The sequence below is a fragment of the Syngnathus floridae genome, chromosome 22, assembly GCF_059516105.1.
Source record: "Syngnathus floridae isolate MCC-2025c chromosome 22, RoL_Sflo_1.0, whole genome shotgun sequence".
Taxonomy (NCBI): domain Eukaryota; kingdom Metazoa; phylum Chordata; class Actinopteri; order Syngnathiformes; family Syngnathidae; genus Syngnathus; species Syngnathus floridae.
The window spans coordinates 912493-928510 of record NC_142434.1 but is presented as its reverse complement, the minus strand read 5'-3'; the positions used below and the strand labels follow the sequence as shown (position 1 = coordinate 928510).

General features: G+C 49.0%; 1 protein-coding gene across 8 annotated transcripts in view; it reads right to left on the bottom strand.

The window, feature by feature from the left end:
* magi2a (membrane associated guanylate kinase, WW and PDZ domain containing 2a) overlaps positions 1 to 16018 on the bottom strand; it is a 37670-nt gene that overhangs the window by 12554 nt on the left and 9098 nt on the right. For all 8 annotated transcript variants that reach the window (XM_088367445.1, XM_088367452.1, XM_088367447.1 and 5 more), the window contains exons 2-4: positions 15443 to 15559; positions 719 to 838; positions 138 to 359 (exon numbers count right to left, since the gene is read on the bottom strand). In XM_088367445.1, the coding sequence (XP_088223571.1) occupies positions 138 to 359; positions 719 to 838; positions 15443 to 15559 (459 nt within the window). The remainder of the gene's footprint in view (positions 1 to 137; positions 360 to 718; positions 839 to 15442; positions 15560 to 16018) is intronic.

Here is a 16018-nt window from a genome sequence, read left to right as displayed (position 1 = left end):
TGGCTTTGGAACCATTCAAAAAAAAAAAAATCCTACTCAATGCTTCTTTTATGTCTTATGTGATCATGTGATACTTACAGAAAGGGGGGGAAAAAAGACTGGAATGAAATAAAAGCTGGCGCCCCGTCGGGTCTGACCTAGCGTGAGGGCGATGCCGTTGACGACGGCGGCGGCGGGGGGCCTCTCCTCTTCTTCCTCCTCCGGTGGCTCCATGCTGGCCTTGTCCATGTCGCTGACCGACTTGTTGCGCTTGCGTTTGCCCTCCGAGCTGGTTCTGGCGCCCGGTAGCAGCCGCTCCGTTACATTTAGCGACGGAGCGGCGGGCTCGACGGGAGGCTTGGGCGTGCCGTAAAAGTTATCTGCAAACAAAATGGATGCTTCTAGATGGATACTAAATCATCCGCATCTTGATTGATATTGTTATAATGCGCTTGTTGGAAATGGAGGAGTCTTTTGGTGAGCGCTACCGAAAGGGGCTGCGGGAAAACTTTTATGCTTCCGGCGTACAACTTGCCAAATTTGTTTGGCATCGCTATTTCATCACTTCCCCCAGGAGGATGGAAGAAGGATGGATGTTTGTTGGGAAGTTATCGTCGCGAAAGCAGGGGGGGTCCCCGGAGGGTCCTGGCGGGGGGCCAAGTCCTTTACAATCCGGGCCTGATGAGCCCACGTGACGGCACGGGGAAGTGTTTGCGTCGATAAAGGCGGCCGCGCTCACCTTCATAGATTCCGCTCTCAAGCAAGGCGCCGCTTTTCTCCAATTCCATAAAGTGCCGGACGCTTAGGAAATGATAGTCCACCCCGGGGACCTCGCCTTCCTTGGGCTGCCTGGTGGTGCCTGCGGGTGACAAGTGGATGACGACCCCGTTCGACCCTCAAAGACCTCATCACCGCGCGACAAACACACACACACACTTTAATGACCTTTAAGAGGAAAGATTAGAACACAGCACAGGTGCAATGCATCAACGCTTATCCATTCAAGTGCTTGTCCTGCTTTTGTCCTTTAGAAACCTAAACAGGCAGCGGAGGAAAGTCATGGTGCTTTTTAGTGCTCCTGCAAATACAATGAACGTCAAAATGGAGGAGGACCTCAAAACTCATCATAACAATAATAATAACCAAACGACTAGCATCAACGTAAATAAGAGGGCGCTGCCTAAACGGGCAGCAGAGGAAATTCAAAACAGGACTCGTGCTCGGTTCAGTTTCGAACATGAAAGTTTGTTGTCGATTGAAAGCTCAATGTAGGAGGGCGCCGCCTCGAAGGGAAGCGGACAAAATGGAAACAAGAAGCGTGTTCAGTGGTGGCGTCCCCTGTGCCCTAAACCCTCTGTTTTGAGTGTCTCCAAAGTGTCAGCAGGGTCCATTGTACGGCGCCTAATCCCGCCATTAGCCAATTAGGAAGTGAGGGGCAGCCCTAATGCCCTGGCATTAGCGCCACGGATTAGCGGGCGGACAAACGCGCCCGGCGAGGCGGCGCTCGATGGGGCCAAAAGCTGCTTTCTTTGCACTTTGCTGGCCGCATCGCTGCATATTGGCAGATTTGTCCCATGATGCGGCACGGCGACTCTAATCAACTGTGATTATATATCATTTATGTGGATGGAAAGGGAGTGGAGGGGGGGGAAAAAAAATCCAGGGAGTCATTTTGGCTGGGCTGATGATGAAAAGTTAATACCTGTCGGGAGGCGATGATGGCTGCGTCGTCCGCCTCGGAGGAGACGAGACGAAATGTGGAAATGGATTGAAAAGGACCAGGTTTAATGGAATGGGGACTTCTTTCCCCTCGATATTATCTCAGATGCCCATTCATGCCCGTTGAGGCGGCAAAAATACTCCAACCGTGTTGTCACTCTGAGTTTCTACTACGGCTCTGTTTGTTTAGCGTTAGCATGACGTGGAAACATGACCAAGCAAAGATTTGTTTTTTTCTGCAGCCCGTTTAGGCGGCGCCAACCTAGCTCAAGGAATTTAGGGCGAGTAAAGGTCCATGTACGGGAAAGGGCGACAACGCCAGAAGCGACCGTTCACTATGTGGCTTAAGTCACGTCATTAAAACAAGTTTTATTCATGTTTCCGCTCCATAAAATGCACTTGGGGGGGTTTGTTCTCGGCATGCTAGCGTTTCTCGCGGCTCGTCGGCTCACATTAGCGCACGGGGCCGACCTTTGCGTGTCAAAGGGAACTTTCTGCTCCGAAGCTGGTACGTGACAGCCGCATCTCCGGAACCTTCATTAGTCTGTTCAGACGGACGGCACGTAATCAGAACTAACCTACCGCGGTGTCATCTTTTCAACGTGGAGCCAGAGCCAGGTCTCCTGTCCTTGGTGGCGGAATGATTTGAAAGGCTCCTTTTCATAGCAACTCCAGCTCTGTTATCAATTCCACCATCAAAAGTAGGTCACGGTCCGCAGTTCACGGCTCCGTCGAGAGACGCTTGATGATTCAGAGACCGGGCGCCAGGAACTTTTCACAGTACGGAGATTCGACTGGGTGAGAGAGCGAGGGAGATTGTGGATGGCTGATGTCATCTGTTTGAATTTAGAAGGGGGAAGGTGGGGGCGGAGGGTCGGGGTGAGCGTCCGCAGCGGGACGGGAACGTGCCGCTGTGTCAGCCTAATCCCGTCGTCGCTACGCTACATTAGCGCACGATGACACAATCCGTTTGCCGGTTAATTCGGAGCCAACGCTCGGTCGGCCTCGGGGCCCGAAAGCGGCCGAGACGAGCAGAAATACCCATCAATTAATTATACTTATACTAATCAGAATGAATTAATAATTTATTTGAGAAAAGACGTACAGTTGGTTGGGTTCAATGAAGGCTAACTTGACCTTTATGAAACTTTCCAAAGGGGAGTTGAAAAATCCACTCAAGCTAGCGTTTTTTGTTTTTGTCTCTGTTTAGCTTTTTTTGTTTTTCCATAATAAACATCCATCATGCTTGACAGTGACAGGCTGTAATTGTTCCTCTTAAACAATCTACGGGCCGCAGACGCAAGAACGCGCCGCCCTCCATAAAGTCATTCGCCGACTTCCCGAAAGGCGTCTTTTGTCACCCGCCGATACAAAGTGCCCATTAAGTCAATATCCAATTACGAGGCCCACTCAGAGGCCCCACCCACGTGCCACCTATCTACGTGCGATAGCTCGCTCGGACGGTCCAATGGGTGAAGAAAAAAAAAAAAAAATCCCTGGCGGAACGCTGCTGGCAGCCCCTTGCTCGCTTTAATTGGATCCTTTTAATAGCGCTCACGATGGCCACTCTCGGCCGTGTCATTAGCTTTGTCCGCTGCCGTTGCTTTCATGGGCGGACGCTTCCTGCCTCACAGGCCAGATATAAGTACATTTTAGCCAATCGCTTCTTAACGTAATGTACTTTTAGTGCTTTGCTAGCAGGTCCAAAACATTTCTTTAACATTTCAAAATGATTCAATTTCACCACTAAAATATTAGTCGGGCAGCTGGTTCAATAGAAAAATGACACTTGGTGGAAAAATATATATAAAAGACTAATAATACCAAAAAAAAGATTTGCGTTTTACCGCCCAAAATATCGTATTTTCCTTAATGTCATTTTAATTAAATTCTCTTACAGTGCCTTCCTTGCTAATGTTCTTTTTATGGGCCACTTGTCAAGTCATCCATTGATTTGTTCTTCCCAAAACGCAATGAATCGCATAATAGGAGGAGGGGAAAAAAAACAATTCCTGACACGCAGACAGGCGGGAGGATTTCCGCGCCGCTTCATTTCTGCCACTTGCGAGGTGATTAGCGAGAACCAATCAAATGAATAATATATGCGTATAGGCACTCCATCAGATGTCGGGAGAATCATAAGCGGCTTAATAATGAGAGAGCGACGCGCCAGACATGACGGATTGGAGGTGACACTTCACACCTCCAAAAAAAACCCCAACCATTTGTTTACATCAGAAAGTGGATTTGGATCAAAGTGGATCATCATGAAGACGGATCAAGCCGCCCTTAAAAAGTGACGGGCTTAGAAAGTCACATTCACACAGCCGTCCGCATTCCCGCTGCGTTGTGATGTCGAGCGTGAAACATAAGGCGGCGTGAAATCGCCCGTGCCACCATCTGCCGGCCGCTTAATTAAATACACTTGATTACATTTGAATTCCGTGTGCCGACGACACACGAGAGGGCAACAAAAGTGTGCGGGGGGGTCACGCACGACGTACGTTCATCATTTAACTGTTCTACCTCGCGCTAATGACAAAATGCGTGCAAGGGTGGCCCTCCTTTAAAAAAACAACAACAGTTTCATCTAATGCTAACTATGCTTTCTTATTTATCGTTTATGATTTTGAGTGACAGCCCCTGGCCAATTTGAACGCATCTGCACCTCCTGTGAGAGGTCGCGGAGTGTCACCGCTCGTTGCTCGTTACGTTTCAATCCTCCAAAAGGAGTGCATTGGCGCTCTCGTATGCACTCGGGGCGCCAGCAGATAACCGCGCGGCCCCGCAGCTCAGCTTAGTGTTCACCTATCAAGCCGGCGAGAAGCCGAGCGAAGCCACTTATCGCCGACCCTCAGAGCGCCGCATCCTTCAACGACAACAGGAACCGGAGGAAAAATCCAGAAGAAAATAAATCCTAGTTTTTTGCAGACACAAAATTCCCTGTCCTGGATGTTGGGCGGGGAGTCGTGATGCGAGATAATCCGCCCAATATTAGCGTCTGGGCGAGTGATACGGCGTGAGTCATTCCCAAACCAATTGGGATGCACATGAAAAAGCACAAGTTGCTCTCTTGGCTCCTTCCGAGGAAAAGATGATCAACAATCAAACAGGTGTCGTCAATCAGTTATGCACATCCGGAGCGAAATCGAGGACAAGCGGAGTTTACACGTTAGGGTTTCCTTCAAATCGGTGTAACTCGCCGCCTTTGTCCCCGTCTTGAATACGACAAGAGCATCTTTGCGCTTGCTGAGCGGTCGACGTGACGTTACATAACCGCCGAGCTTTTCTGAACGGACCCACAAGGAGGGGGGGGGGGGAGAAACACAAGTGGCGCGGTGACCTTCAGAGGAATGATGTGGAATAACGCAAGCTGGGCGTCATAACAGGCTGGTAAATTAACGACCTTGGTGAGCATATTGACGGCTAAATTCAATTTCCACGGCGGAGCGGCGGCCTGACATTGGAGGCATTTTAACCACGGCCTGACATTTGAGGCCAGGCGGCCCACGTTTTGCTTGTTGGCTTATCGTTAGGGCACAAACGCGACGTGGATTCCAATTTTCCCAACCATTCGGTAAACAAACACAGTGCAGCTCAGACTCTGTCTGGTGTTTTTTTTTGAGTCCGTCTTGACTTCTAGTGCTCATGCTCTCTTCGACTGTCCGATTTGCTAACAAGCTCGGGCCGCGACCAGCAAAAGAACATCCGGAGGTTAACGGCCACTACCTCCAGATGTCGTTGTCCCTACTCACGCCGGCGACGGATTAGCTTAATTCGCTAATATGACTTTATCCGCCTCCGGGGTCCATTTTTTCCCCCGTTCTATCTTCACGGTAATTGCGGCTCAGCGGAGCATCCAAAACGGCCCATCAAGACATTTGGCGTCCCGTACCAAATAGCCACCCTCGACCCGTCCGCTACCTGCTGCCCGATAATGTTTTTTTAAACCTTGCCAGAGGTCACCGCAGTCCGGGACGACTTTGCTAACGAGCCGCTCGCGGCGACTCCGCGTCTCCATTAGCGAGCGCCGAATACGTCCGGTACGGGCTCGCTCGCGTTGACCTGCGAGGAGGACGTCAACTTGTCGCCGTTATTGCCTCTGGGACTCGGGGACGTCGGGATCGGGGAAGGGCGGACGCCTTGGTATGTTAATTAGAGCCCAAAGCCCCGTGAGCTGATGACTCGCTTTCGCTCGACCGGACAAAAAAAGTAATCAGCTGCCGTCTTAATAACGTTTTGGCTCCTTGAAAGATGTTATCTTCTAAATATTTGAACAAGGGAGCATGAGTGTGCTTCTTTTTGGCTTGACACTCATTTGGAAGACCTGCTTTCCAAAGTCCCTTCAAACTAAAGTATGGGGCGGAATTTAATTCCCTTCTAAAATTAATGGAATGTGTTCCAGGCTCTCCAAAAAAATGTAATTTGTTTTTAATGAGGAAAAAAATGCTCTCTGTAATATGCCGTTACAACGACAAAATTTGAATATAAATATATTAAAAAGCAAACAATCTTTGCCACTGTTCCGTTCTAACATGATTGTACTGCTCGGCTTGTTCGGCCGGCTGCCTACTTCAATCCAAAATATTCCCATTGCGGCAAAAGCTAAACTCTTCTCGAAGAAAGTTCAACGGAACGCTGCAGCCAAAGAAGTGGTGGGGGGAGAAAAAAAAAAAAAATGAGCGCGAGTCAGAGGGTGTTAGGGAGAAGTGGATTCAGTTGTCAAGAGACATAATCGAGGCCAATGCCGACTCTGCACTGAGCGGCGATGAAGCTCGACATGCATTTTCGCAGCAGCACGAACCGCTTGACATTTGGAAGGACCTTTTCTCTCCCCGGCCGCCCGGAGACGAATTGGAGCAGGGCCGGGGGCGGCAGGACTAAACGCCGCCGTCCCGGCTGCAATCAGAGCATGTCGTCGGGATGCGGGAGAACATTTGGACAGCGTTTAACCCAAAGTGGATTTCCTCCGAGCGCTTCCCGTTCAGACGGGCCGAGCGGGTTGGCCTTTTTCTATTTTCTTTTCCATTAGCTCATTGCGACATTTGCGCTTGCTCTCTGTTAGGCTGATGGTAGGAATCAGATAGCGGCCGACGAGAGCTTGATGGAGCGTTTTTTTGCTCGGCTTTTCCCACGACACAATAGCTTCCCAAAGTAGCGATTTGGCCAAAGTGGTTGAAAATGAGGGTGAGCTGGCAGCGAAACATTGCGCTTGTCATTTCGACGAGAAGGCAACGTCATACATTAGCGAGCCATTCATTGCCGACTTTGGAACTGCCTTTTATCGCCGCTTGTTACGCAAAAAATGACATTTAAGGTCGGAAGAAAACGACATTTCAGATGGGCTGCGCGGTAATGTCATTGACGTCGACGGCAAGCATTTGAAAGTATGGAAAAAATAAGAAGAATCAAGAAGGAGGCTAACGTCGGATACAGATGGCAAAACAAACCGATATCGACCGTACGCTAGCCTTGTTAGCTAGCTAGCCAGCCAGCTAGCTAGTGCTACAGTACAGATACCGGACCTCCTACGACTTGCACTACTTTCACGAGCTTTTTGCCGATGACCTACAATTTGGCAACATGATAAACACGCGGCTCGTCAAACATCCTGAAGGTTTTTCCTCAAGAGTACCACGCCGAGGCCAGTTGATTTTCACTTCAAAAAGACTCTGACGAGTCCGCTGGCGAGTCGGCGGCTCCGACTGTTGATTTGACACATGACTGTTGGCAGAGCCGCTGGACCTTGGCGAGGAGGACGGGCGGCATGTCACGCCACTGAGTGCAAACACGTCGCTGATGAATCAGCCGACACTACGCAGAGAGGTGAGACGCCACTAGGGGTCACTGTCTGACCGGCAAGGCAGAGTCCTTGAAAGTTGCAGTCCCCAAATTCGGTCGTTAGACTTTTCGACTCTCTGACTCTCATCATTCGGCCTTTGGCCTCTTTCCGAAGAAGTTTTTACTCGCTGGGCTTTTTTTTCCCAACCGCTGACGGCTAGGGAGTACTGATCTGGAAGACGCCATCGATTGTTTCGACCTCAGCTTGTGCCTTAAAGTAAGCGATGTTTTCCACAAGTTGGACTTAGAAGAATAAAAGCTTCAGGTTCAGCCCGCTCATTGATTTGCCTTCAAACATCCTTCTAAACATTCCCTAAAAGAAGACAAAGCGCTGACTTTGCACTTTCCTGACCAGAAAAGCTGAAACCGAGCGAGCGTGGACGTCGGTTCCGCGCTCCTGCTCCTCCTTTCGACCGCAAAGCGGTTGGGGCTGACTTAACAGCGTGCCTCCAAAGAGCCGATTATTCGCCGATTCGTCCGCGTTGCTAACATTAGCGACGGCGGGACATTATACAGCGCGCCACCTGTCGCTGACGAAGTGCCTCGACTGACGTCGTACAAAACAAGGTTTGATCTGAAAGCGGCGAGACACAAAGCAGACAGAGGACAATTTTCATGGCGCGCTGCTTTTTATTTGTCTCCAAGCGGGCGGCGCATAAACACTCCGCCGGAGGACCCAGTGGTCCAAACAAACCTTGAAACATTCCTGCCATTCAAACGGATGCTTCACTCGAGCACCAGACGAGAGGAAAGCGGAGCTCTCGCGCTATGAAGTCCAAGTAAACATGGTAAATCAACAAAAAAAAAAAATCTTGGGATTCCTTTTAAGGCAAGACGATTCATCTGTCCTAACTTGACATTGAGAGCGGACATGAGCACGAATTTGAAAGCCAGCAAGCTGTGACCATTTGATTTTGCGGCTTGGCTTTAAACGTCCCGACGTCTCAATTATTTACAAGCGTGGAAAAAATATGCTTTGCCTTTATGTGATTGGGATCCTTGATCATTTCCTTTCAACTAAGCACCAAAATACTCCGGCAAGGAAAAATATCTACGAAGAGGACTGGATGAGAGGAAGGAGAGAGAGAGAAAAAAAGACAATATGACCCAAAAAAGTTGCAATTAAGCTTAAGTATTGGAAAGTACATCGCAAAAAAAAAAATTGTCCACTGAACAGAGTCAGTCCACTGGACATTTTCAATTGAGTTTTTAATCGATATCTGGATGTGATTAGCCGAATTGTGCAAAAATGAAACTTTGTTGATGTAAACAACATGACGACTAGCTGCGTTGTTAGCAAGCCTGCCTCGCCGTCGCTAAATGCAGGTTCGAATCACCTTTAACGGCAACGCGGGCGACCGACCGACCGACATCACGGCCGTCTCCATGGCGATGCAAAATAAAGCTAAGCCGCTGAGGAAATTCGAGTGGCGGCGAGGACGAGAGGCGCGCGGAGAAGGGTGAGTCGGAAATCCTCTGGGAGAGGCGTGAAGGAACATAGTGTCAGGAAGCGACCGCCACCGAATACTAATGTCAGCCGGCAAGGGAGGGGAGGGGGGAGGAGGGGGGTGATTTTACCGCCGCATCTCACTTTTGTCAACAGCGGGCTCGGCATCAAGTGAGAAAATCGCCTTTGAGCACAAATGTCAAAAGGAAGCAACGGTGACATTCAAGCCGATTGGGCCCGAGTGTCGGACGGCGGCAGAGAAAAGGACACGGCGGGGTCAATGACGGGAAAAAGAAAAAAAAAGATGAGCGTGATAACCTCCGCGCATTGCTTGTGAAAGAAAACCATGCCTGCGGGCAAAGTCTTTACGCTTGCCAGCTCGAGCAAAGAGATTTACCTCGAGTGCCACCGACGTTGATGTCACAAAGACAGAACTATTTGCGGTCAAGTCTTCTTTTCTCTACTTTTTAGTTTGAAACCGGTGTTTTGGTGAAATGGCTTTGATGGCCAAATGAGTTGCTTGACTCGGCAGCTCGCTTTGCATTTTGCTGAAAATGTCAACATTCATGAGCAGGGAGTTCAAACAAAACCCTCCTATTGTGTGCCAGCCCCACTCCGCCGCCGCCGCCACCGCCTTCCACCGCTTAAAAATGTCAGCATTCTGCCCAACGCCGTCCCAGGACCTCGCAAAGTCACCGGGCTGAGAAACTTTCTGTGCAGTCCAAAATCCTCCATTTTGGTGGCTACCAGAAAGTTCTTTTGATTGTAATTGCACCAGAGTCACAAATTTCCCATCTTGACAGAACCTGAATCTTTTCATTGACCGATCATTCAGGCTTGGCTTGAGTTGGCGGAGGAATGATTGTGATTATTGCACCAACAGCCTTGACCTATTTGCTTCGTCCATTCTAAAAATAGCCTTCGGACGGGGGTGCGAGCGAGATGACGACGGGAGAGTGCGGGCGGAATTCGGGGGATTTTCATCTTGATCCCGACACGTTTTATTCCAAATACACCACTGGATCGCTGCCTCGATAACGGACGGATCGCGTGTATGGAGTCGCCGCTTCGAGTCTGTGGACCTAATTTCATCCTCTTAATTTGCCTTCCACTCCGGGGAACCCAAATGAAGCGGGTTGAGTCACGCGGCGAGCCGGAGCGTTACGGCCGATCAGAATGGGGCCCGCTTAAGCGAGTCTACCCGAGCTGTCCGTCTCTCTTGTAAGCATCAATAATAAATGTGCCCCGCAGTTAAACACAGCGTACACAATACACACGCGCTTGGGTTCAGGTGTGCTTACGCTGCACGCCGCCGCAGGCTAAGCGCTAACTGGTCGGGGCCACGACTTGCCAATTCTATCCTTTTTTTTGTTTGGTTTGGGTTTTTGATCAAGAAAGTTTGCACTGTGAACATATTTATGTACAAAAATAGTATCTGAGGGTCGGGGGCGTGGCCTAATAAATGATGTCAAGGTTGTCCGGAATAAGCAAGTACGTCGTTGTTGCTAATAACGTAAAATAATGAATGAAAACTTTTGTTGCTGTTTACGTTGCAGCGTACAAGGACAACGCAGACTTTCCGCCGCCGAGCACATCAAAACTACTTTGAAAGGCTTTCAGGTTCAGCAAAGTCACACGGCTTGCCGGGGAAAAAAAAAAAATAGCCTGCAGGCACTTATTGATGATTCGAAAGCCTTGAGGTTCAAAACAAAACTCTCTTGGCCACACAAATAGCAAGGAGCAGCCACTTTGGTGAATGAGAACAGCGGGTATTGTGCTGGCTTCCGCCAAGAGGCGCTAACGATAATCCCATTCATCGGCATAATTGCCTCCTGATTGGCTCTCGTCAATTCCCCCCGGATGTCGTCGTTTGGAATGCGGCTATGACGGCTTGTCTCGAATCTCACTCGCGGTTGTGTTTGTAGCGTCGGGTTTTAATCCTTAGCTCAAAAGAAGCTAATTCTGACTTTAAAGTGAGAATTCCCACTTTCCAACTTTAAAGTCAGAATTCTGACTTTATTCCCAGAATTCTGACTTTAAAGTGGGAATTCTCCCACTTTAAAGGCAGAATTCCCACTTTAAAGGGAGAATTCTCCCTTTAAAGTCAGAATTCTCACTTTAAAGTGGGAATTCTGAGTAATTCCTGTCACCTCCCCTTTTTTTTCTTCACTGGCCCTAATCCTCTTCGGTACAGTTGTGAATTCCACGCGCAGAAAAAAAGCATTTCTTGGAAAATATGGATTTTCACAACAGCTGGCAAGACGAGACGACTCCTGCGACTGTATACGCCACGTCGTCTTTTGAAGATGAGCTGAAACTTTAATCAGCCCCATGGGGATAGCGCAACCAGGCCGGGGAGCCCGGCAGAAACGCAGGCGGGTTAAGATCTAAATATCGAAGAGAGCTCATGTTACGCAACGCATAAGTAGCGCCTGATGACTAGCATGATCGCTACATGCTAACTGACACTGCGAGAGCGTGGCGCTTGGCGCGCATCAAATGGGTCGCGCCGCTGATGGAATATTTTATTAGCGGCTTGGTCAAACACATCGGCGGCTCTGACAGCCGCACTTCTCCAAGAAGTAGAGCGCGGCGCATACAAAGATTTCAATCTCGCAAGATAAATAATTGCTTGGATATTCCGCGGCTAGGATGGAGCAAATCAGGCCAAAGCGGATGGGAGTTTTTTTTTTTTTCTTTCCACGTTGCGGCCGTTGTCGACACTCCGAGCACGATTTGAGACGGAAAGTGATTTCCTGCCCAAACAAGCTGCTGCGGAATCCCAAAGAAATGAAGTTAGCAAGGAAGATGGTGGTGGCCTTTTGGTATCATTTTCGATGGGGCCGCGATGACAATTCAAACGAGTGTCGATCGGAATAACGTTTTGTGAATTCATCTGATCAAATTGTTTATTCAGCCACTTTTGAGGATGAAAAGGGCTTTGCGAAACCGCTTTACCGCCGAGTTGAGACAATTCCTCACGGAGCCTCGGTAATTAACATGGCGAACGCTGCTAAGCCGATACAAGTGTGACAGAGAGGCCACCTCCGAGGACCGGGACCCCGGGGAGCCTCGTTCTTTCTTGGACCGTGTGTCATTCCCAAGCACCGAGAGGAGCCGAGTGGGAGGCTGATGTTTTATTTCATTCTTAGCGCTTTGGAAAAAAAAAAATCCCACCATCAATCAGAACAAGCACTTTAAATTCACCGCAAACGCTATTTTCGTACGCCCTTGTGGCACCTGAAACGCAATTCCGACGCTACCGATAAATAAATCATCTCTCATGGATGAGACCAAGCAGGAAATCAGTTTGCCTTTAGACAAAATGGATGCTAAACATGCAAGGCTTCCTCCAATTATAAGTGAGATATGGGTCAGAAATACAATTAAGGTGTTTACACGACAGCTCGTGTAATTACTATGCTCCCGGTGACTAATTATATCCCTGTTAACGGAGAGTGTATAAATATAGAAGGTTGTGCGTGTGTGTGTGTGTGTGAACACTTCAGAGGGAGGGACTGTTGGCCAGAATCAAAACGCCCTTTTGGGTAAAAGAGTCCAGTCTCTGGCCATGAATATTAAAGCCGTCGCTAGTCTGGTCCTCGGAAGCTAGTCCGTGGAGCACATCAAGCATCTCGCTCTGTCGTCCTCTCCGCACACAACAACGCACCAGGCAGAATTTTAGACAAAGCCCTCCGAGATGGGACATGGAAAACTGTCACGACTGGGCTCCAGTCCAGAATGGCACATATGGAAGTTCATTAAGCATTCCCGTGAGGTATTGGCAGCTTTGGGACGTGCAGTTTGGCCTCGTTTAGGGTGAACCGCTAGGAGAAAAGCTACAATGCTAATTGCTAACAATTGGATCGCTAGTCCAGATTTTCGTCAATTTACCCTGATTTTTTTCAAATTTTCTCTGAAATTTTATCCGATCAAGATAATCGGAGCGACTGCAGTGGCCCGACGTCCGGAAAGAGGGCCCGACTGACTATGCTTTCGTCCGGAGCGACTGGCGAGATCCGAACCGCAGCCGTCGACGATGATGGACGGGTAATTTCCGAAAAGGTCAGCAACCGAACTCCGTGCTTTGTGTTTACAGGAACGTTGCCGTTAATTGCTTTCCACTCCACCTTATTTGAGTGCGAAAGTGCGAAGACGCCGGACTGACAGGTAAAGGGGGGGGAGGCGCGAACGTGGAGGAGAAGCGGAAGAAAAAAAGATGTGAGTTTTAGCAGCCGAGCCTTTGACGCAGGCGGGGAGAGGAAAAGGGTTGCCATGGAAACCAGCGCCATGCCTCCAATGAGCGAGAGAAGAGAAAGGGGACAGATTAAATGCATGACAGAAATTGAGCTTTTGATTAAAGGCATCTTTGTGATCCCAATAACCCTTTGTTGCCTCCATAAATATCACTCAGGCAGACCAATAAATTTGTCACTTAAGGTTCCAGGATTGCTACACGAAATGGGGCGGGGGGAGGCTGTTAGCCTTGTTAGTATCCCCCTAATTATTTGATTGGCTATCCAAACTAAACAAAGAAGGCGTCGGGCAAAAAAAAGAAACAGTTGCGGTCGGTTTCTCACGAAAGAAGCGGCGAAAAAGGCAACGCATTTTTCTCTCTTCCCGCCCGTCTGCCGCGAGACTCCACGCTGATCAAACCAATAACGTGCGCGTGGACAGATGGAACATACGCTCCATCTCATTAGGAAACTCGCTCGCTAGCCTGGCTATCAAAACAAAGTCACAAAGAGAATCAAACGATGCGTTAACTCACATTCCAACCCGCAAAACAAGATGGATAAAAGTATTGGGACGCCCCCCCCACGTCATTTTCTTGGGGCTAGGAAGATAAAAGATAAGACTCATATCTTGAAAGATTTATTTGGATCCATGTGACGTTTAAGAGTTGGCTTATTCGTTTGCTGCAGCAATAAAAATATGCAATGGGCGCCTGACGTGACTTTTGCTCTCAAGTCCTCAAGTGGAACTTGCACCCCCTGCTGTCTATCGCTTACATCAAATCTCGGCGAATTACTCAACGATAGGCCTGATTTCACAACGGCTCGGGCTATTAACGCTCTGACCTTGGATTTCAACCAGGCAATTTGTCGAAAGCGTTGGCCGTCGGCTTACCCCCCCCTTCCCAGCTACTCACTCAGTCCAAGTTGCTCTATTAGTATGTGAAGCGGCGACTCTCTTGCCTGTCAGCCAACTCCCCCCCCCTCAAAAAAGAAAAAAAAAAGTCTCTACTTTCCACTCAATGTTGAAATTGCGCGCTTCAGATGGTTGCCCCATGATTATTCTCTTTCAAGCCTGGAGGTTTATCGCACACATCTCATCAACAGGCGTCCGTTTGGAGATAAGCGTCGTCTAATGTTATCTTTTTCATCGCAACCGACGACAAGTCGCAAAAAAATGTCGGTGACGGATGATTTTTTGCCCGTAGCAAACATTTGGAGCCAGCTTGGCAACCGATATGATTTGCCAGCTTTGTCATTAATCTCCGATAGCAAAAATACAGACATCACGCAAAGGAAAGGGGAGGGGGCGGGGCTAAAGCTCAAATCCCCCTTTTTTGGAATCCGCTTTTCAATGTTACGATTAGACAACAGAGTGACAACAAAGCATCCGAGATATCAAATACCAAGATGGGCTTTGTCCAGTTTCTTCATTTCCAACCACAAGTGCATTTGGGTCACGCATTGATTCCAAAGCTATTATTAAGAGAGCCGCCGTCCATTTTCTCCTCGACCTTTTTCGCCGTTGGAGTCGAACATGATGTTCCAAATTGCAGAAAAGCAATTGGCATCAATTTGCTCGCGCTACGCAACCGCCTCTCGTGTATCCGTCCCTCCCTCCCTCCATCCATCCCATTGCGGAGCGACGTCTCATTACGCCGCTGTTTAAGCAGCCTTTTTGCCGTGCGGTCCATTGACTTATTGTCTCGCTCTCCCTGTATTTGTCCTCCAATTTGTTCTTCCGGGGAAATGATGCTTCCTCCGCAAACAAAAAACTATCTGGCTTCCTGGAGTTGCGAGGGAACGCCAACCGTCGGCCTTAATGCCACGGACGAGCCGCAACCGTCAAGCCCCTTCAAGATGGAAGGCGTCAAATAAAGTCTATGGAGGCCCACAGAGCCAAACTTTTCATTTCCACCACTAAACTGTCGACTCTCGCCGAGCGGCTAATGCGGCAAATAAGCGCGAGACAGAAGCTTGCCATTCCAGAGTCAGGACCTCACGTTCAAATCAACCCTTGGGCGGCGAATCGATTCCCTCCCCGCCACTTCAGACTTGAACAGATACCAAATAAAGGTGCAGCTCAACAGACACTAGGTTTTGGGAGTCTGAACTAAATAATGCATGGCTGACCTTTGAGCACATGTTAGCCAAGAAACATGACAAAAAAAGAACTTTGGAGACTTTTTGGGCTTCAGAAAAAGAGTAAAAATGGACTCACAGGGAATGGTGCGCAGGTAGAGGTTGTCCCGGATGATCTGCTGCAGCTCGTGGTCCACCGAGCCTTTCTGGAAGCGCAGGTTGAGGTAGCGGCACAGGTCCTTGTTGATCACGCCGCCTGGCACAACACAATCAGATGGTGAAAAGTTGAAATATTACGGCGGCCACAAAATGGCTGCCAAAGGTGTCGACGGCGACTCTTGTTGTATTTGTGACTTCTGCAGCTCTGTTGTGTCGCTGCCCGATAAATGATACCGAACTTTCAGAGGTGCTAATTGGAGCACGTGCAGCCAGAACCTTGGCGTATAAATCACCCGCCGAGCCGATTGGGTTCCCTCCACAAGTTCCATGAATGGATTTTTGCAAGGAAACCGGTTAATCTCGCTGGCTCAGCATGCAGGAAAAAAATAAAGTGAAGGTGGCGGGCGACAGAGGAATGAAGGTAGGGGATTAGAGAGATGGAAGGCCACAGCCAATCCCAAAGGAGGAGCCGAGAGGAAGAAGATAGGGAAGGGGGGATAAAACAAGCATCAACTTGACCCCTCTTGGGTTCCCCTGACAAATACGACATCCATCT